Source organism: Canis lupus, chromosome 20 (assembly GCF_011100685.1).
Source record: "Canis lupus familiaris isolate Mischka breed German Shepherd chromosome 20, alternate assembly UU_Cfam_GSD_1.0, whole genome shotgun sequence".
Taxonomy (NCBI): domain Eukaryota; kingdom Metazoa; phylum Chordata; class Mammalia; order Carnivora; family Canidae; genus Canis; species Canis lupus.
The window spans coordinates 58,400,049-58,421,283 of NC_049241.1; the positions used below are offsets into that span (position 1 = coordinate 58,400,049).

The 21,235-nt window shown below is 69.1% G+C and overlaps 1 protein-coding gene across 1 annotated transcript; it reads right to left on the minus strand.

Moving 5' to 3' along the window:
- Positions 1-47: 47 nt before the first annotated feature.
- On the minus strand, positions 48-21,235 carry HCN2 (hyperpolarization activated cyclic nucleotide gated potassium and sodium channel 2). The gene is made up of 10 exons (XM_038565398.1): positions 21,147-21,235; positions 19,388-19,509; positions 18,042-18,612; positions 9,776-10,199; positions 8,714-8,875; positions 7,668-7,886; positions 6,455-6,601; positions 3,397-3,637; positions 3,073-3,237; positions 48-1,411 (listed from the first exon to the last, which is right to left on the minus strand). The coding sequence occupies exons 1-10, from the start codon at positions 21,233-21,235 to the stop codon at positions 699-701; spliced, it is 2,853 nt and encodes a 950-aa protein (XP_038421326.1). The 3' UTR covers positions 48-698.

A 21,235-nucleotide genomic window follows, 5' to 3' on the forward strand; every position in this document is an offset into this window, starting at 1 on the left:
GGGCACCTGCGCGCCCGGACGGCGCCGAGAATCAGAGGCCGGCAGGCTGGACGCCAATGCTGTCGTTTATTGCGTGGAATGGGGGCGTGGGGTTAGGGGCGTGGGGCGCGGCGGGCGCTGCTGCCTCGGCTCGTCAGTACATTCATCTCGACGGTGGCCCGGCCTCGCCCCGCGCCCCGGCGCCACGGGGCCTGCCGGGCCCTGGACGCCGGGCTCGGAGGGGCTGGGTGTGCCCGCCCCGGGGAGGTCAGCACGGACGCGCGCGGACGGGCCGGGCCGGTTATTGCGTGAGCGATGGGGGCAGCAGGAAGCCGGCGGCCGAGTATTGCACTTAAAAAACAGAATCCTCCGGGGGCGGGCGGGCCACCTACGGGGCGGGCGGCGGGGTCCACAGCCTCCTCCTCCGGCCGCGGCCGCCCCGTCCCCTTTCACAGTTGGGGGAACTGAGGCACCGCGGTGAAGGCAGCCCCCGCGCTCGCACACGCAGGCGAGGCCGCCGGGAGGGGGGCGAGGACGAGGTGGGGGGCGCAGGGCTGGGGCTCGCGGGGGTGGGGGTGCCCCGCCCGCCCGCCGACTACTACTGCCTGGGCTCCTCTATGGCTTCTGGGGCGGGCGGCCGGGCAGCGCGATGCCATGGCTTTGGTGTGGGTGACGGCCCGCCCCCGGCCCGCCCGGGCCCGCGGGGCGGCGCGCGAAGGTCACAAGTTGGACGAGAGGCGCGAGCGCGCGGAGTCCAGCGGGTCGAGGCCGCCGGGGGCGGGGGGCGCGGCGGGCGAGGCCGAGTCCCTGCGGTCCGGGCTGCGCGGGGCGGCCCTGGCGGCGGGCGCGGGCCCCAGGCGCGGCGTGGAGCTGCTGGCGGGGCGCGCGGAGGCCGCGGGGCCGGGCGCGGGCGCGCCGTGGGGCAGCGAGGGCTGCGAGGCCGACAGCGGGCGCGAGGCGCGGCTCAGGCGGCGGGCGGGCAGCGCGGGCCCGGCGCGGGGGGCGGCGGGGGAGCCGGGCGCGCCGCCGTAGGGCGAGGGCGAGGTCCGCGGCGCCCGGGGGCTGGCGGGCGCGCCCGGGGGGCTGGCGGCGGCGGCGGGCGCGGGCCCCGGCGAGGCGGCGGCGGGCGCGGGCCCCGGGGGCGGGCGGCGCACGAGGCGCGGAGAGCCGAGCGCCAGCGGCCCCACGAGCGGCCGCGCCACCTGCGGGCAGAAGCTCATGGCCACGGCCTGCTGCAGCGTGGCGATGGCCGAGGTGACCTGCGGCGGCGGCGGCGGCGGGAAGAGGCCTGCGCGCTGGCCCAGCTCCGCCTGCTGCACCATCTCGCGGTCGTACTTGACGATCTCCTGGATGATCGCGTTCTCCTGGTTGTTGAACACGCCCGAGTTCAGGTCGTGCTGCACCTTGTGCAGCAGAATCGAGTTCTTCTTGCCTGGGGGCGGGGCGGGGCGGGGTGTCAGCGTGGGCGGGCGCGGGCGGGGGAGGGCTCCCCCGGCAGCTGCATGCATGCGGCGCCTCCTGCACGCACCCAGCGGGCGCGGCATCCGGGCGCCTAGGGCTGCGCGCCGGGCCCAGCGCGCCCGGCACACCCGCGAGGCACGGCCGCACGCACAGTGCCCCCTGCACCGAGGCAGCACCAGGCACCTGCTGGCGCCACACGCACACCTGCTGTCGACAAGCACTCATGGAGCACCTGCTGTGTACAGCAAGCTCGTGGACAGCACACGCGTGCACAGCAAGCAGGTGTCGGGCGCTCCGTCTGGGCCGCGGCGCACACAGCACTCCCCATGCACGGAGCCCCTGCCCACAGCAGATACCACCTGTCTGCCACGGATAGCAAGCAGAACTGAGCACCTACTGTATGCCGTAAGTACGCACAACCTGCCGCCCCGTATAGCAAGCAGGTATCGAGTACCTGCTGTATACAAGCATTAACCGAGGACTTGTGAGTAGGAAGCACATTGAGCACCTACTGCGTAGGCAAAGCTGGCGTGAGACACCTACTGTATACCGCCAGCGTGCTTGGGACACAAGCACGGCTTTTTGTATACAGTAAACATGTATTGCGCTCCCACAGTATACAGCAAGCACATGAGGTGCCTGCTGTGTACACGAAGCGGGTATCATGCTAAAGCAAGCGTGCATTGTACCTCCTGTGTACAGTAATCCATGTATTGAGCACCTGCAGTGTACAGCAACACACGGAGAACACTTGCCTGTACACAGCCGGAGCGCTCCGTGCCCGCCACATGCATAGCAAGCATATGTGGACAGCCTTCTGTATACAGCAAACATATCTAAGCACCTCCCAAATATGTTGAGCACCTACTGTAAGAGCAAATGGTTGAGTGCCTGTTGTATATAAATGTGAATTGAATGCCTTTTGTGTACCGGGAAGTCTTTGCTCTAACACCTCTGCACTCCGCCCAGGCCTTTCCAGTTGTCTTTTTTCCCCCAAATAGCAGCGAGGGCCACGGTCGGCCTGACTCCCGTAGCTAGTCGTCAGCCAGTCCTGAGGGCTCTCACGTCACCCCCTGCCTCTCTCTGCACCCAAGGCCACCTCGCTCATGGCCAGGCCCCGTCTCCCTCCTGTGTACTACTCACCTGTCCCATGCCAGTCCCGTCAGGTCCTCCCCGGCCTACTCGGCCCCGTGCACCTGCTCCCTGCCTCCTCTCCCCCCCCTCCCCCCCAGCTTCTCCAGGTGCCTGGACTCCAGGCCTTTGCACATGCCGTGTCCCTGTCTGCCTGGCAACAGCTACTCATCCTGGCCTCCACCCAGCCTCACAAGGCATTCCCGCCACCCCCACACCCCCTCCTCTGACATCAGCCTGCGGGGGGCCTGCGACACAGCCTCTTGGCCCACCATCCACACCTCCTGGCACTCAGGTGCTCAGCAAACATCTGCCACGTGAACTGAAGTTCTGCACAACTGGGAACTCCCCCACGCTTCCTCTTCCTCGGGAAACCAGGGCCACGTTTGGCCAAGGGACAGAGCAGGTCAGACTGGTCTGGGGACTCGTGGGGGCCCGGAGGCCCAGCTGGGCCGCACCGCCTCATCTCGGGTTGATGCCCCCCAAGACCGGCCTACTCACCAATGCGGTCCAGGCGGTCGATGGCGACAGTTTCGAAGGCCCGCCGCATCATGGGATACTCCTCCAGCACCTCGTTGAAGTTGTCCACGCTCAGGGAGTAGAGGCGGCAGTAGGTGTCCGCACGCACGCTGGCCGTGCGCCGGCCCCGCGTCAGCAGGCAGATCTCTGCGTGTGGCCAAGGGCGCCGGCCTCAGCCCGCCAGGTCCTAGCCGCCGGCTACACCCACCTGCCCCACCCGCCCGGGCCTCCCACCGACCAGGCGTGCGCTCCAGCCTCCTGGCCTCCGCCTGCCCTGCACCCACCCCCGTCCCCACAGACGCTCACCCCCAAAATAGGAGCCGTCGGACAGCTTCATCTCCTTGTTGCCTTTGGTGAGCACGCTGACCACGCCGTGCTGGATGAAATACATCTTCTTGCCGATGGTGCCCTCGCGGATGATGTAGTCACCCGGCTGGAAGACCTCGAATTTGAGTTTGGTCAGCATGGCTGTGACAAAGTTGGGGTCGGCGTTGGCAAACAGCGGCATCGAGGCCACCAGCTTCCGGCAGTTGAAGTTGACGATCTCCTGCGGGGGCAGGACGCAGGGGTGACGCGGGGCACCGTCCTGTGTCCATCGGGCCCTCGCCTTGGGCCCATCTCCTCCCTCAGATCCCGCAGCTTCTTCATCTACCAACGGAGTTTGGCACTTGAGCCTGAGAGCCGGCATCTTACGAGGCGGAGCCCGAGCTTTTACCGCCAAAGACCGGAGCAAGAAAAGGTGTGTGTGTGTGAGCAACGCCGGCCTGTGCGGTCAGGCAGGAAAAGGCCATCAGAGGCACGAGAACCGGGAAGGACAAAGTGACGCTAAAGCTCTTTACGATCGTTCTTTTAACACGGTGATCTGGGAAACCCAAAAGAACCCACGGAAACTGAAACAGTAAGAGGAGGGCAGCCCAGTGGCCCAGCGGTTTGGCGCCACCTAAAGCCCGGGGCGTGATCCTGGAGACCCGGGATCGAGTCCCACATCGGGCTCCCTGCATGGAGCCTGCTTCTCCCTCTGCCTCTCTCTGTCATGAATAAATAAATAAAATTTTTAAAAAATAAGTAAATGAAATAAAACAGTGAGAGGAGTCAAGTCGAGACGGCCAGTGCGAAGATGAAAAAGGCAGCATCAGAACCCAGGGCCTGTAAAGGACTCCTCAGGGTGAGCGCGGAAACGTCCCAGGCTCAGCCTGCCCTGCGCAGCGGCCAGGTGAGGGTGTCGCGCTCACCCCCCGCCCCCCCGCGCGGCCCGCAGTACGACACTGCAACAAAGGGGGAGCTTAGCCTTGGAAAGAAACGCAGCAGCCTTTCTGCACAGACAAGACCCCTCGGAAGAGGCCGCGGCTTGGGGAGACCCCACCTGCGCCGGCGGACGGCCAGGAAAGGCAGCCCGGCCCGGGCTGGAGAAGCGCCGGCGCCTGTCTGGGGAGGACGCGGAGCCACCCCCGGCGGCGCGGTCGGACGCCGGAACACCTCGCCACCACAAAGACGGAAGACGTCCGCTGTCCCCGTTCACTCACACGTGTGGCGGGATCGCAGAGGACATGCCATCGGGTTTGCTTTTGAGCTGCTGAAGGCCGGCAACGTCGTTCAGCAAGAACAGCAGGAAAGCCTGCTAGTCCGGAAGGAGAGCGGAGAGGGGACAGCCCCACACCGCGTGCCTGCCCCAAGGCCTGCACGGCCTCCGCGGGTGTGGGCGTGGGGGGCCGGATGCAAGCCCAGAGACCCCCCCCCCCCCCCCGTGCACGGCGGCCGCTGGGGGCGCCCCACAAGCCACCCAGCGAAACCAGCCGCGGCCACCGGGTAGCGGGAGACGGACCCGGATCGCTTCCCCACACGGCCTCTCAGGCTCGTTCCAAGGGGACCCACACGTGGGAAACCAAACCAGAGAAGTCTGCGCTGTGCACCTGCTGTATACAGGTGCAGGTATGGGGGCCTCCTACAGCACGTGTGTACGGGGCACCTGCTGTATACAGAGAGTAGGTGTGGAACACGGAACACCCACTCGGTACAGCAAGCACGTATTTAGTACCTGCTGCATACAGCAAGCGCTCGTGCAGCATGAAAATCCCATATGGCAAAGAAAAACCCACAGTAAGCAAAGTTAAAGGACAAACAGCCATTGGGGTGGAAGTTTGTGTCACATAAAGTCCCCCAAACATAAAGGACAAAAGAGCAGCGACAGTTGTGGCCGGTTCTCGGAGAAACACAAGTGAAACAGCCCATCGTCACGTGGGAAGATGCTCAGCATCGCTCAGAAGAAGAGAAACGCAGCTGAGGCCTCCCCACAGGCTCCTCTCACCTGGGCTTTGGGGTGTGTGTCCCTCGTGCTCGCTCCCAGAGGGCCCGGACCCTACCCTCGGCCCTCACCCCGCCGACGGTGGAGGTGCCCGCAGAGCTCAGGGAAGGAGGGCAGGGCCCGGGGCCTCAGTCTGCGGGGCCCCCAGCGGGCAGCGTCCAGCACGGGGGCTGGGAGAGGCCGCGCACCTCTGCTTGGGGACAGAACAGGTCACGGGGGATGCCCTCCGGGGACCCAGGGCTGTGGCCGGTGGTAGTGGCTGTGCCGCTGATCCGGGGCACTGGGCGGCTCCATGCGCGGAGCCTGTGGCTCTTGATCTCAGAGTCATGAGTTCGAGCCCCACGTGGGGTGTGGAGATGATTTTAAATACACAAATATTTCTAAAAGCCCCACAAACTACTGGGCCGTGTGCCTTTTCTGATCTGTGGGGTCTGTGTCTATGAATGAATGAATGAATGAATGATCCAGTACAATTAAAGGTTTTCAGTGAGTGCCCACCTCCTGGGGGCAATGTCCCCACCCCCCGAAGGAATTCCCCCCCCGGCCTCCCTCCCCCTCCCCCGGTCCTCGGTTCCCTCCCCGGGGCTGTGCCCTCCACCTGGGGGCCTGCAGGCTCCCCGGCCTCCCCGAGGGTGCAGGGCGGGCCTCACAGCAGGTGCCCAAGAACGGCCGGCTGAGGCCTGCGGGCTAAGCCGTGTCCCCCGAATCCTGTGTTCAAGTCCTGACCGCCGGTGCCTGTGAACAGGACCTGACTCGGAAACAGGGTCTCGCAGGTGTGGTCCCGGGCTGTGGAGGCCCCGGAGCCAGCGACAGGTGCCCTTACACGCAGGGGGACGCGGCACTCGGGCCCGAGGCGGGGTCGGGGTCGGGGTTGGGGAGGCAGCCGCAGGGCCTGCCAGCCACGCCGGGGTCTCCGGTCTCGGGCCCAGGACGCACAGGCCACGTCCCCGCTGCTGTCAGTGGCCGGGTGGGTGGGCTCGGCGGGCCGGGGTCCCTGAGGCCGCGAGGGGTGGCGCTGGGTCGGGGGTGACCCCGGGCCCGCCCTCCCCCGCCCCGCCTCACCTCCCGCAGCGGCCCGTTGAGCTCGCCCAGGATGCTGTCCTCGTCGAACATCTTGCCCTGGTAGCGGTGCTCGTAGTAGTCGTGGATCTTCTGGCGGAAGTCGGCGGGCAGCTTGTGGAAGGACATGTACTGCTCCACCTGCTTGTACTGCACAACGGGGCGGGGGCCCGGGTCAGCGGCGACCACGACAACAGACTCGGGGTGCCCCGTTCACTCTGAGTTGCGGGTGAACAGCAAGACGCGTTAGGAGCTTCTGGGCGGCATTTGGGGGCAGCGTATACGAGGGAAGGATTTCCCTGCCTCCCGGGAAACGGCTGGATGGCGGGACTGCGGGCCCTTATCGGAGGTGGACGGACCCCCGGGCCCCAGATCCCAGACCCCGTCCCGGAGGCGCCCAGCCCTGCCGCTGGCTCTGGCTCCCCTCCCCAGAGATCTTTCCAGAAACTGGCTCAGCCCCTCCTGGGCAGGGTGGGGGTGTGGGCAGCAGGCCGGGGTGCCAGGCCCTGCTGTCCCCAGGACGGTACCCCCAGGGGTCTCCCAGCCCATTTCCGCCCCGGCTCCGCCCGCACACAGCTGCCCTGAGCTCAGCGGAACCCGTGACGCCGGGCGGGTGGCAGCACCAGCTCATGTTTGGGTGTGAGGCCCGTGGCTTCCGGACAGCCGGGGGCTCTGGCTCCAGGCCCAGCTGACCCGGCTGACCCGGCTGGCACCGCAGGGGGCGGGGGGGGCCGCCACTAGGGAGCAGCGCGGGGCGTGGGCGGCGTCTAGGAGGCAGCTTGGCCGCCGCCCACCCGGACCCAGGCCTGACCCTGCAGACCCTGCCCCCGCCCAGGGCCCCAGAGGCCTCTGAGGGCCCCAGTGCGTGTCCTCGCACGACCCCAGGGCTCGCAGACTCTGCCCCACGTGTCTCCTGCCCCAGTCCCTCCCAAGCTGGTCCGGAGATCCTGGGGTGAGCCCGCCTCCGAGACAACCCCCCCACCCCCAGCCCGTTTGGACCCCTGGCTCCCACTGCTCGGCTTGCGTCCCCCCCAGGCCCCAGACTCCGCTCCCTCCGTCACCGCCTCGGGGCCCTTCCAGCTCCTGCTCATCACAGCACCGGCCCCTCCAGGTGCCCAGCCCCCGCCCCCACCGGCCCCCCCGCAAACACAGCACAGGAGGCCGGGGGACAGTGCAGGGGCCCCCAGACCTCCAGAGGGTGCCGTCCCCCTCAGACCTTCTCCTGGTACTGGCGCCGCGAGGAGTCCAGGGACTGGATGAGGGCAGTGGCGTGGCCAATGAACATGGCGTAGCAGGTGGCGCCCACGATCATGCTCAGCATCGTCAGCCAGATGTCCGTCATGCTCTCCGGGGCCTGCCGCCCGTAGCCGATGCACAGCATGTGGCTCATGGCCTTGAAGAGCGCGAAGGAGTACAGCTCACTCCAGGAGTGGTTCTGCAAGGCCATGGGGGGCGGTGGGAGGGCGCTCGCGGCCCCGGGCGCTCTGTCAAGGCCATGGGGGGCGGGGGTGCTCGTGGCCCCGGGGGGTCGGTCAAGGCCATGGGGGGGCTGGGGGGGCTTGCGGCCCTGGGGGGTCAGTCAAGGCCATGGGGGGGCTGGGGGGGCTTGCGGCCCTGGGGGGTCGGTCAAGGCCATGGGGGAGCTGGGGGGGCTCGCGACCCTGGGGGGTCGGTCAAGGCCATGGGGGGCAGGGGGTGCTCGTGCCCCGGGGGGTCAGTCAAGGTCATGGGGGGTTGGGGGGGCTCGCGGCCCTGGGCTCTCGGTCAAGGCCATGGTAGGTAGGGGGGCTCATGGCCCCCGGTGGTCAGTCAAGGCCATGGGGGACAGGGGGGCTCATGGCCCCCTGGGGGTCGGTCAAGGCCATGGGGGGCGGGGGGAGGGCGCTCCCAGCCCCCGGGCAGGCTCATCACCCTAGGCTGCTGTCTGGCACCCGGGGCGCCCTGTACACAGTCGGGGTGTCAGCCGGGCACCAGCAGGTGCTTGGGCCCCCCCACCGTGCTTTCTGTTCTTACGGCCCGTGACCCTGCCTTCCCCTTTCAGGGTCCCGATAAATAAAGCTGCCTTTTAAGTACATGTGTGTCACCGAGAATAGAATCAGTCGGAAGAAAACTGCGAGCCGATGACATCATCTCTGGTGACAGACGAGGTCATTGTGCCTCTCGCGGGGTCTGGGAGCCGCCTGGGTGGTCGGGCCTCGGGGCCCGCAAGCCCGGGGGAAGCCGGGGGAGCCCCCCAGCGCCCGGCCGAGCCCCGCCGCTCACCACCATGCCGTTGATGGAGACCCAGCAGTTGCGCGGGAAGTCCTGCAGCATGGGCACCAGGAACTGCAGGCAGCCGTCCCAGTGGCACAGCAGCAGCATCATGCTGATGAGGTTGCAGATGCGCATGACCGCGCTCGCCAGGTCGTAGGTCATGTGGAAGATCTGCGGGGCGCGCGGGTCAGGGTCCCGCCTGAGGGTCCCCGCCTCCCCTCTCCACTGCCCCCTGTGACCGCGTGTGGCCCCGCCCGAGGCCTCGTCCCCAGAGCCCCCAGACCCTCCCCTTCAAGCCTGGTGACGGCCGGGAAGGGGGAGGGGACATCGCCAGCGCGGGGGAGGGGGGTGGAGGGCGTGGGAGCAGGGGTCGAAGAAGAGGCCCGACTTGGGGCGGCAGGAGGGGGGCGGGCGTAATCTCGCGTGATCTGGCCCCTCTGAGCCGCTGGGCTCCTGCCAAGGGGGCCGTGGGCTCCTCCTCTTACAGCGCCCGGGAAGGGAGGTCGCCTGCGCCGGTCCGTGCTCACCGGGCCGCCCGGGACCCCCACGACTTCCCCGTACTGTGGCTCCACCCAGGCCCTTGCAGCACCCCCGGCGGCCCCCGCCCCCCACCTGCTTGCACCCGGAGGCCCCCCCGCAGCTGACACCCTCCGCCCCGCCACCTGCCTGCACCCAGAGCTCCCCGCTCCCCCCACCTGCCCGCACCCGGCGCCCCCTGCCCGTACCTGACACCCTCTGCTCCCTGCCCACCCACACCAGGCGCCCCCCTCCGACCTGCCTGCACCGGGCGCCCCCCACCCACAGCTGACACCTCCACCCACGCCCACCCACACCAGGCACCCGCCCCACCTGCTTGCGCCCAGCACCCCCCGGCTGCACCCAGAGGCCCCTGCACCCAGCGCCCCCCGCCCGCACCTGACACCCTCCAACCCCACCTGCTCGCACCCAGAGCCCCCAGCCCCCTGCCCGCACCTGACACCCTCCACCCCCCCGCCCGCCCACACCCAGCGCCCCCTGCCCCCCCACCGGCCCGCCCCCGCCCGCCCCCCCACGCCGCCCGCGCGGGCTCACCTCCTCCCACTGGTGGATGTAGCGGATGAGGCGCGAAAGGCGCAGCAGCCGCAGGAGGCTGAGGATCTTGGTGAAGCGCACGATGCGCAGCGCACGCGCCGTCTTGTAGACCTCGGAGTCAATGCCCTTCTCCACGATAAGGAAGATGTAGTCCACGGGGATGGAGGACACGAAGTCCACCACGAACCACGTGCGCAGGTACTTCTTCTTGATCTTCTCGGGGTCCAGGATGATCTCCGTGTTGTCCTCGATCACGATGCCCGTGCGGAAGTTCAGCACCAGGTCCATGAGGAAGAACGTGTCCGAGACCACGTTGAACACGATCCACGGGGCCGTGGTCTCGTCTTTGAAGAAGGTGATGCCCACAGGGATGATGATGAGATTTCCCACCATGAAGAGCAGCATGGTGAAGTCCCAGTAGAACCTGGGGGCGAGGCACCGCTGTCACCCCAGCCTCCGCCCCTGCGTGCCCTGCAGGGGCCTGACGTCCCCACCGAGGACCGGCCCGGATCTCACCTCCTCCAGTGGAGCCAGGACTTTGGTCTTGACTCCCAGGTACTGTGTACCCCGCCTCCGGGAAGCCCTCCCACGCCTAGCCAGCACCCCACTGCCCGCTGGGCTCCCCCCCAGCCTGGGTCCCTCCAACCTGACCTCCTGGAAGAAGCAGGAGGCCCGACAGAGCCCAAGAGGTGGCCCCAGACTGCCTAAGCGTGCCCCATGACCCCAGAGGTCCAAATGTGAGACGCAGGGTGAGCGTCCAGGAAACCAGTCTGGGTGAGAAAGGAGAGGGGAGACCAGCAAGGAGGAGGGAGGAGGGGAGGGCGGGCTGGGGGCAGCACCCCAGTGTCCGGAGCAGCTGGGCTCCCGCAGACGGGGTACGGGCACCCCAGGGGGCAGAGGCAGCGAGGTAGGGACCGAGGAAGGGACCGAGGCCTGCAGGGGGGCGGATGGCGGGAGGAGCCGAGAGGCCGGACAGCGGCAAATGCTCCTGAGGATGTGGGGACTGGTTGATCCCACTGCCAGGACCCCCGGGGCAGACGCAAGCCCCCAGGTGCATTCAGCGGCCCCCGGGGAGGCCCCCGGGAAAGGCCCAGGCTGCGCATCGAGCTGTGAATACAGTGTGAGGACGGTCAGGCCGTCCGGGACGTGCATCACAAGCACCCTGGGACCACCGTGCCGTTGGCTCCCCAAGACTGTAGCCTGGGGGGTGCCCAGGGGGCTCCGTCGGTGAAGCCTTCGGCTCAGGTCCTGATCCCGGGTCCGGGGGTCCAGTCCTGCTCGCCGCGGGGAGGCCGCTTCTCCCTCCGCCCCTCCCTGCCTCCCACGCGGTCCGGGGGTCCAGTCCTGCTCGCCGCGGGGAGGCCGCTTCTCCCTCCGCCCCTCCCTGCCTCCCACGCGCTCGCTCTCACTCTCTCAGATAAATACATAAAATCTTTTTTAAAAAAGTAAACAGAATTTCCGTCTGACGCAGCAATTCCACCGCTAGGTGTGAACCCCAAGAACTCAAACAGATGACCTCACAGGACATTCCCAGGACCATGGTTCAAACAGACAATGGTGGAAGCTTCCGGGCTCCCTCACCCGCCCCGGGGACGGACCCCGGCCCACGACGCTCAGGGAGGGAACCAGACACAGGAGGCCCCGCGGGGTGGAGTCCACGCGTGTGACACGTGCAGGACGGGCTCGCCCACGCACGGGGAAGGGGGCTGGGGGGGTCCGGGGGGGAGGACATGGTGGGGCAGGGAGTTTTGTTTGGGAGGATGAGAAAGTCCTGACGTGGGTGGTGGTGATGATCGCACAACATTGTCACTGTACCTAATGCCATATTAATGCACATTTGTAAACAATTAAATGCCAAATTCTGTTACACATGCGTCGACATCACGCTCTGAGACCGTGGGGTGGGGGTCTCAGGGGAGCACATGCCCTAGATCTGGGGCCGGAGCCCACACAGCCCATCTAGGTTCAGGTAAAGGAGGGTCTCGAATTCTGATCGAGTATTTTAGTTCTCCCGTGACGCCGCAGGGAGCGACCCCCGGTGAGCCCGCTAGCTGTCCAGGTGTTCCCCCGCCAGGCAGGTGCGTGCGGGGCTCTCCCCGTCGCGGCCTGGGGCTCACGAGCACTTAGAGGAGGCTCGACCCTGCTTGGGCAGGACAGGCCCGGCTCCCTGGCTCCTCCTCCCGCATGGATGGAAGCGCGGGCCCGGAGCCCGGGGCTGGGGTTCGCCGACATGAGCCCAAAGAAATAAAAAGCCGTAAGATGCAGCCTGGCCTGGCCCCGGTGAGCTCCCGTTCTGGGAGCCACGGAAGTAGGCACCCTCTGGCCAGCGCTGCAAGGGGGGGCGCTAACACCGCCCGCGGGGCGACCCGGGCTTCCACTTCGGGGAAGCGATCCCAAGGAAGCTGTCCAAGAGGAAGAGAAAAAAATTAAAAACCAATTTGTACCAAGATGTTCACAGCAGCTCAGTCTTCGAGAGCCAGAGGCTGGAAGGCACCCAACGGCTCACACTTGGGCGGCAACAGCCAGACCGGGCTGACACCCAGTTCTCCCGCCTGCTGGCAGGTGCGGCCGCGGGCAAGTCCACGCCCCGGGCCCAGGGAGGAGCTGGGGGTGGGAGCCCCTCGGCTGACAGGCAGAGCCTCCCCAGTGCAAGAGGACCGCGGCAGGGGTGGGGGGGCGGGCGGGGCGGAGGTGGGGGGCCCACGGGAGTACCCGGGGCGGGACGGACACTTGGACGGGGCGAAAGGGACTGACGACGTGGGGTCGTATTAAGGGCAAAATCCAGTAACCGCTCAAAATTTAAGGACTTCCTTTGGCTGAATGCAGCCTGGCTCTGGGATCCGGGATGGAGGGGCCCCACCTGCCTGCTGCCCCGCTCCCCCCTCCTAGCCCCCAGAGCTTCCACGGCGTGAGGCTTCTGATCCCACTCACCCTCCCTGAACAGGGCCTGCCCTGGGACAAAGCAGGAAAGAGTCACTGAGGAGGCCAGAGGCCTACAAACGGGTTGGGTGGGGGGCTAGAAACCGCCAGGGGGCCTAGAAACCATGGAGGGGGGGGCTAGAAACCGCCAGGGGGCCTAGAAACCATGGGGGGGTGCTAGAAATCCCCAGGGGACCTAGAAACCATGGGGGGGGGCTAGAAACCCCTAGGGGGCCTAGAAACCATGGGGGGGGGCTAGAAACCCCCAGGGGGCCTAGAAACCATGGAGGGGGGCTTGAAACCCCCAGGAGGAGCCTAGAAACAATCTGCAGGGCTGGCGTGTGGGGGCCTCCTGGGCGGGGGGGGGGGGGGGGGGGGGGGGGGTCAGGCAGGCATCCGACACAGATGTGGCCCAGCCAGGGAGTCCCCAGCCTGCGCTCCCAGAACCTGTCCTCTGTCTACACTGCACCTGTCTAGGCTCAGGGTCAGGGTCAGGGTCAGGGTCAACCCTCGTTCGACCTGGGGCCGCGTCCACAGCCCTGGCCCCTGGAGTGGCCCCTGGCCCTGGCCCTCGGTACTGCTTGTCTTCCTGGGGCGGGGGGTCCTCTGGGTGTACGAAGAGGCGGAGCGGGGCTGAGGAGACAGAGGGCTTTGGGGCAGCTCCGGGCCATCACTAGGGTGACCCACTGCTCTAAGCAGGATGCCCCGTATGTGCCCAGAGCCGTGACCCTTGCCCTCTCACGCCCTCTGGTCCCCCCGACAGACACCGCACCTACCGAGGGGAACCAAAGGTCTGGCACAAAGGACCCAGCTGGGGGACAGGGAGCACAGGTCTGCTCGGCCTGACCCCGACCCCGACCCCGCTCCTGGGCTGTGCGGCCTGGGACTCCCCGCCGTCCTCCCTCCCACATCGGCCCCCCCAGGACGGGTGCGGGGTGTGCAGGGGCAGCCAGCAGGGCCCAGGGCTGCGCCTTCAAGGACTATAATTAAATCCCGTAGTTTAAATCGCCCCAGTGGGGCCCCCACCCCAAGGAACCCCAGGTCCCCAGTGCTGTGTACTGCGCCCTGCCCCCGGGAGGGCAGCGGCCTGTCCACTGGGGAGGTCAGGGCTCGGGGCCCCGGCCCCCCATCACCCCACTCGCCGCACGGACACCGGCCTTCCGTGGGGGCCCAGCCCCGCCACCCCTCGGCCCGGGGCTCAGATGGAGAAACTGAGGCAGGCTGAGTGCTGAGTGACAGGACCAGACCAGATGTGGGACCCGGGGGGACGGGGCAGATACAGGCGGGGAGGCGCCCCAGGATCCGGGCACTGAGAACCCCGCGGGAAACAGGCGGGATTTAGCGATCGGGCAAATCTGAAGGGATTAGGGCTGAGCTTGGGGATCAGGAGCGAGCAGGGGACGGGGATCAGGGCCTGAGCAGCCCGTGCGGGTACAGCCCCCGGGCGGTGTCAGGGATTAGGACGGGAAGCCGCGCCATCCCGGTGAGCCCTGCGGCCCGAAGGGAGGATACCCTGTGCCCGCGCAGACCAGCTCCGTCCCGCGCCCTCACCCGTGGGACCCGCACTCCACACGTGGTTGGGGGCGCCCCAGAGGGTCCCTCTGGCCAGAGCGGGAGGGTGTCTCGGAGGGCGTGGCGGGCGGGCAAGGGGGAGAAGCAGCCGTTGGGGAGAGCCCGGGGACAGCGCGCCCAGGCCGAGGAGCAGCGCGGGCCAAGGTCCTGCGGCTGCGGTGAGACGTCCCCTGTCACGGCCGGCCGGGTGGTCTGGGGCTGGAGCACGGATGCGAGGACTTGGGTGAGGGTGGGAGGCAGGGTCTGCAGCCTGGGGAGGTGCCCGGGGAGCTGCCCAGGGAGGGGTCGACGGACACATGCACACCTCGGGAAGCCTGCGCTGGCCAAGGGAGGGTCAGGAGGGGGCGGGAGGGGGCGGGAGGGAGACGGGGTGGCCTGCGCTGCGTGGGTCTGGGGCAGGCACGGGGCACCCACCTGAGCATCGCCCTGGCCCTGCCCGGTCCCCGTCACGGTGAGGCCAGGGCCTTGGACATGCGACATGCTTAAGGCGGGGACCCCAACTCCCAAGCTCTGGCAGGAGGGCCCCGGAGAGAGGAGGGGGCCTCGGCCTCCCCGGCCCCTCGCCCGGCCCTGCCCTCCGCATGGCCCACGGAGTCCCCTTCCCCGCCCCCCGACAGGAGGACAGGCCTCCCTGTCCCTATGGCGCCCCGGTGCCCGTGAGCTGGGTCTGCAGCGGGAGAGCCTCGGCCCTGACCCCCCCGCCTCCGTGCCCCCCCCCCCGGATAATACAGGATTTATTCCCACGAGCTAATGCAGGGATTTGCTGAGAGCGCGGTGCACTGATCTCCCACAGCTCCGCCAGGCCATCTGGGCCGAGAGACCTCAGGGCCATTGGGTTCCGCACGCCGCCCCCCCAGGCCCCTTGGGGACCCCAGAGGGCGTGACACAGACCCGGGTCAGCGTCCACTGGTCCTGGGCTCGTCTAGATGCCTCTGAGGGGCAGGAGAGGGACTGGCTCTTCTCCTTCCCGTCACACAGGCCTCTGGGCGGCCCAGGATCAGGGACTACGGGACCCAAGTCACAGTGGCAGGGGAGACTCAGATCAGACCTGGGAGGCACTTATAGGCTTGGGGAGGCCTGGCAGCGTCGCCCAAGCTCTCCCAGGGCAGTGAGGACTGTGCCGCCAGGCCCTCCGGCCCCACAGCCCAGGGCTGCGTGTGTCACTGTCTGGGAGGTGGCGTCAAGTGGCGGAGAGTAGGACGGGTGGTCCCAGCAGGTCCCCGCAGGCCCCACGCCTGCCCACCATTTCCCCCTAGGTTGGGGCTGGTCCAGGGGAAGGGAACAGGAATTAACTCCCCGCATCCCCAGAGAACCGGGCGGCATGGCTGGGGTAGTCCTCACAGCCCCGCCCCTCACAGTTAGGGGAAACCAAGGCAAGGAGGCCCAGCCACCGGCAGCACAGGGCAGGGGGGCTGGTGACTACCCCCAACACCCTGCACATTGGGCCTTTCCCCGGGGCTTGCTCTGCGCCCCAACACCTCCCTCCACCCACTCCCGTGAGTCTAGTCAGGGCAGCCGCGGCCCGGGGCACATGAGGCACAGCCAGGGTGGCTCCAGGTCACCAGACACGAACTGCCCTGCTCTCGATGCCAGGTGTGTGCCAGGCCGGGCGGCGTGGGGACGGCTTCCCAGACACGCAGCAAAGTCAGAGCTCGAGGAAGTGGCGACCCCATGGCCTTGGGCAGGGAGCCTGGGGCCGCCCTCCAAAATCTCTTTTGCTTTCAAATCCTGCACAGTGCGAGGGTGCAGGCGCCAGAGAGGATGGCATCCGTGCAACCGGGTCAGATGTGAAAGAGGCAAGTGTGGAAACGGGGCCCAGAGGGGCCCCTGCCCGGCGCTCTGCCAACTGCTTTCAAACGCTCAGGCCCGCAGCCCAGGCCCAGGTGCCCCCGATCTCTACAACCCCCAGAAGACCTTTCTCCTCCCGGGTCCTCCTGGCCTGGATGGGCCAGAGCTGGGGCCACAGCCAGGACCGGGGGGCCGTCAGCCCAGGCATCAACCCCCCGTTTGCCCCTGACGAGTTGTGTGACTTTGGGCAAGCAGCTGTACGTCCGTGCTCCCTTCCTGTGACCAGCGGCCGCATCCACCTCGCGGCCCACACGGGACCTGAATCCGTATGAGTAAGGTGTCCCCGCAGCACCTGACCCAGGAGGACCTCAGGAGGCTTGCGGTTTGGGATTGGAGGGGCCGACGATCCCAGAACACGGGGTCCGGAGGCCCCGCCGCATCCCAGTGTGGGGGTATCATAAGCGTTCGGTCCGACGGCGTGTCCCCTCGTCCCGACCACAGGACACGCTCACCACGTCTTAGGGTTTATCTGCTCAGCCCGCACCATGTGGACTGCCCGGAGCCTCACAGGTGACCACGCTCAGAAGGGCACGAGGACCAGCAAGCCCCACTCCTCCCGCCCGCCCTCGCCGCCCCCGGTCACCAGGCTGCAAACTGCCCCTCCTGTGGCCCCAGGACGCCGAGGCCACCCACTGCTGGCGGGGGAGGGGCAGCTGCTGCAGGCAGACGTGCTGGAGAAGTCCCGGAGCAATGGCTACTTTCTGCGGCCCCCTCCCCCTGCCCGCTGTGTGCCCGATGTCGCTCCCCGGCCCGCCGGCCAGATCACGGGATCACGAGTGCAGACACCGAGCTCTCCCGCCCGCAGCCCCGCCGTGTGGACCCCCTTCCTCCCCGGGGAACTCAGGCCGCTGGGCAGGCTTCCTCCGCCTCCCGGGGCAGGTCTGCAGGGTGAGGAGCCGGCGTCCACCTCTGTCCCGGGCCTGTGCGCCCCTTGGCGCCTGTTTCCTGAGCTATGAAGCGGGGCCAGGACAGGGGAGCCCCGTCCCCCCTGCGGACGCCGGCTCGGCGGGGCTCGGCGGGCCGCTGTCCGTGGTGCTGAAGCCGCGCGCGCCCGGCTGGACCCTCCGCGCCCGACCGGCCGCGTCCCTCACGGCTCCAAACTTCCCAGGCGGCGCACACCGTGCACACCCCCTGCACACACCGTGCACACCCCCTGCACACCCCCTGCACACAGCTCAGCTCGCCCGGCCGCCCGCACGCAGCCCCTCTCCGGGCACACCTACCACGCGGACACACCCCTAGGGCCCCCGGGTCACTCTGCCCATGGCCCCGGGCCCACGCCCCCTGCAGTCACATGCTCGTGATCACACACACGGCCCGCAGTGACACGCACGCTTCGCACCCGCAGGCCACGGGGCACGCGCCAGGGAGCACGAACCACGGACATCCTCGGCCTGACCCTGGGCCGGGCCGGCTCTGAGCCTTTCCACGCATCCGCCGCCTTGATCCACACCGACGTCTACACACCCACTGACACGCGGACACGCCGCCCCGCGGCCCCGGCCGGGACCCTGCAGGCGCCTCCCTGGGGCGCGCGGCGCGGGCGGAGCCGCTGGACGAGGGCCCCGCGCCCTTCACCCCGCGCCGCCGGCCTCTCCGGGACGCGTCCTTCCCGAGCGCCCTTCCTTCCGCCTTCCTTCCGCGCCGCCGCCTCCCGGCGCCCACGTTCCCCTCTATTCGTCCTCCCGGCCCGGCCGCGCTCAGACCCCGGCCCGCGGGCGCGGGAGGGCGGTGCGTGGGAGGGGGCGCGCCGGGGGCTCGGCCGGGCCTGCGCGCTTCCCGCGCCCCTCCGAGGGCGGGGCCTCGCGGGGCGGGTCCCGGGCGCGCCGGGGGTCGGCGAGGGGCCCGAGGTCACCCCCGGGGCGCGCGGCCCCGCCCTCCCGCCGCGCGTCCGTCCCCGAGCCCCGGCGCCGCGGCCGCGCGGTACCTGAAGTCGCTGTACGGGTGGATGATCCAGGCCCCCGCCGACTTGACGCGCTCCTGCTCGCGCTCCACGGCCTTCTGGCTGCCGAACATCCGCAGCGAGAACTTGTTGACGCCCGGCTGCAGGAGCGCGCCGAACTGGCGCTGCATGAAGCTGGCCTGGCTGCCGCGCGGCTCCCCCGCCGGGCCCGCCTCCTCGCTGCCCGCCTCGTCCGCCGGCCCCGGCCCCGGCCCCGGCCCCGGCCCCGGCCCCGCGGCCCCGCGGCAGGAGAACGACACCTTGGCGCCGCGCGCCGGGCCCTCCGGCCCCGCGGGCTGCACTGCGTCTCGCCTCGCCCCGCACTCGCCGTTCGGGCTGCCCTTGGCCGTGCTCGCCGCGCCCGGGGTGGCCGGCCGCCCGCTCGAGCTGTCGCGGCTGCGGAGCCGGGCCCGCGGGCCGCCCTCGTCCGTCGCCTCCGGCGGAGCCGCCTCGGCCCGGGGCGCCGGCGGCGGGGTGGGGGGCGGGCCGGAAAGTTTCGGGGGGGGGGTTGGAGGCGGGGGCAGGAGGGGCGGGGGGGCGCGGGGGAGCGCCCTGACTGCCCGGGGGGGAGCAGATTCGGACCCCCCGCGCGCCAGGCGAGTCGGAGGGAGGTCAGGAAGTGAGGAGAGGAGCGCCGCCGCGCCCGCCGGCCCGAGCCCGAGGGGGGGATGCGGGGCCGTGGGCAGGGGCGCGAAGCCCGCGGGGGGCGGGCGCGGGGGAGGGGCGGGGCGGGGAGGGGCGGGGGCGGCCCCCTCCGGCCGGAACCCCCTCCCCGCGCGCCGCGCCCGGGCCCCGCGCCGGGGAGGAGGAAACTGAGGGCCGCGGAGGAGGCGGGGACGGCCCAAGGTCGCGCGGCCGGAGGCCCGGGCGACGCGCTCAGACCTCGTCGCAGAAGGGAAACTGAGGCCCGCGGGAGGAAGGACGCGCCCAAGGTCACCGGGCTCGGCCGCGCCTCAGCCACGGCCTCCCCGCGCTGGGGCCGTCCCCGGGGCCGCGCCGGCCTCCCGCCTCCGTGGGCTCGAGAGTTTCCGTAATAAAAGGAGGGTTTTAAAGGTCAGAAGGGCCGGTGCTCTGCGGCGCGAAGGCCCGGGCGGGCGCGGACGCGGGGACGTGCGAGCGCGGGGGTCGCACCGCCACCCCCGCCCCCGCCCCCGCCCCGCCCCCGCCCCCGCCCGCAAGGGAGGAACCGGGGCCACGGGGGGCGCCCCCCGGCGGCGCTGATGCGGCCCCCAAACAGCGCCCTGAGGGTCCGCGGCGGCTCATCTCCCGGGCGCTGGTGGGCTTTCAAACGGGGACGTGCCCAGGGGCCCGGGGCGGCCGCGGACTCGCACCCGAGGGCCCCACTGCCCTGGCCCCGGGGCTCAGGCCCTGCTGGCCACTCGGCCCCGCGCTCTGGGAGGATGCCTGAGGCTCCGTGTCCCGGGCTGGAATCAGGTTGGGGGGCTGTCTGGTGCTAGGGGACACGAGGGCACAGGCCCGGGACCGTCCCTAGCCGCCGGCCCCCATCCCAGCACAGCCAGAGGGGAGGAGGAGGTGTCCCAAGAGGCAAGTAGCGGGCAGAGACACAGGAGCGAGAAGGGACCTGGAGAACCCGGGAAGGAACGTTCCACCTTCATGCCTGCTCCCATGGGTGCATCCACCCGCCAGCGTGTCTCTGCACACAGCAGGTGCCCACGGGTGACAGGGGTGGACAGAGGCCTGGGTCTCCTGTGCTTCTACCCAGCAGGTCAGGCATCCAGGGGCCGCTCCCGCCCGCGGGCCAGACCTGCAGCCGGATGGGTGGGCGGCAGGGCTGCGCGTCCTGAGGCGGCGAGGGGAAGCTGGGCGGGCAGCAGGGTTGGCAGTGCCAGGCTGCAGCCCGCCCCGGGCAGATGTGTGTTCCAGCTGAAGGGGGATCTTTTATGCTCACCCTGGGAGCCTGTCAGTCTGGGCAGGCCGCCAGCGCCCCAGGGCTCCCGCACAGAGCGGGGAGGAGGCGGGCCCACCGAGCCTGGAGTGGGAGAGGCGGGCCTGGACTGGGAGTCACCTTGGGGGGGGTCTCAGCCCCTCCCTGGGCCCTGGGGACCCGGCCCCCAAGTCCTGACGACTCCTCCCCGTCCCACAGGCTCCATCCTGGACAGCCACCAGCCCCCCGGTCTCTCCCACCCCCTCTCCACACTCGGCCAGGGCGCAATGCCCTGCATTCGTTCAACAAACATTTATTCAGCACCAGTGGGCTGGGACCTGGGCCACGGGCACCCTGCTGCGAGGTGGGCGGAAGGACACTCACCATAGTAAACCTTACATTTAATAGATACGACAAATCCCTTGGAAGGTGGTTAAGCGCTACACAACTCAGAGCCAGAGAGGGAAGACAAAGGTGCTGGGGCTGAGGTCCCGAGGCCTCCCCGGGGGGAAGGTGATGTCTGAAGGGAGGGCTGGTGTCACGTGGACATTTGTGGGAAGAGCGTCTGGCAGGTGGCAAAGGCCCTGAGGCAGGAGGGTGACTGGCTTGTGGGACAACAAAGGCTGTTGAGGCTCCCGGGGTGGGTGGACGCTCAGACAGCGGAGGGTGCACGGCTGTGAGACCCCGAGTTCACAACAGTCTGCGGCCTGAAGCTGCCTTTGCTAAGAAGCCCCGATCCCATCAGCTGAGCATTACTGGGCCCCAGCACGGGCTCTGAGGGCACCTCCCGACCAACCCTGCGTCCTCTCTAGTCGGGGCAAGTCCAGGTGCAAAGGCCCGAGGCCCCGAGCTTGGGGACCCTCTGAGCATCAGGGGCCACCAGGAGAGCCCACCGCGGCTCAGGGACATGCTGTGTGATCAGCTGGCGGCAGGACCCCTGGCTTCAGTCTGGGAGCCACCCGCGCCAGCACCTTGCCCAGGGCGGCCAGTGACGGCAGGCGGGGCATCCCACCACCCGGTTCCCAGTGTCACACGGCCCAGCTGGGGTCCCCGGGTCAGCCAACCGCAGATTCACCGGGACTCTCCTTTCCCTACAGAAACCGCACTCCCCAGCAAGTGGGAGGGCCAAACTGATGACCCCAACACCTCTGTCCCATCTTCTCTGCTGCCGGGTGAGGCCCCCAAATCGCTCCTTTGCTGCTGACCTGAGAGCCCTTGGGGGCCCCCACTGCAAGGGGCAGGGGTCTGGGACAAGTGTCCCCGTCTGTGGGCCCAGGGACGCCGCGGGGCACAT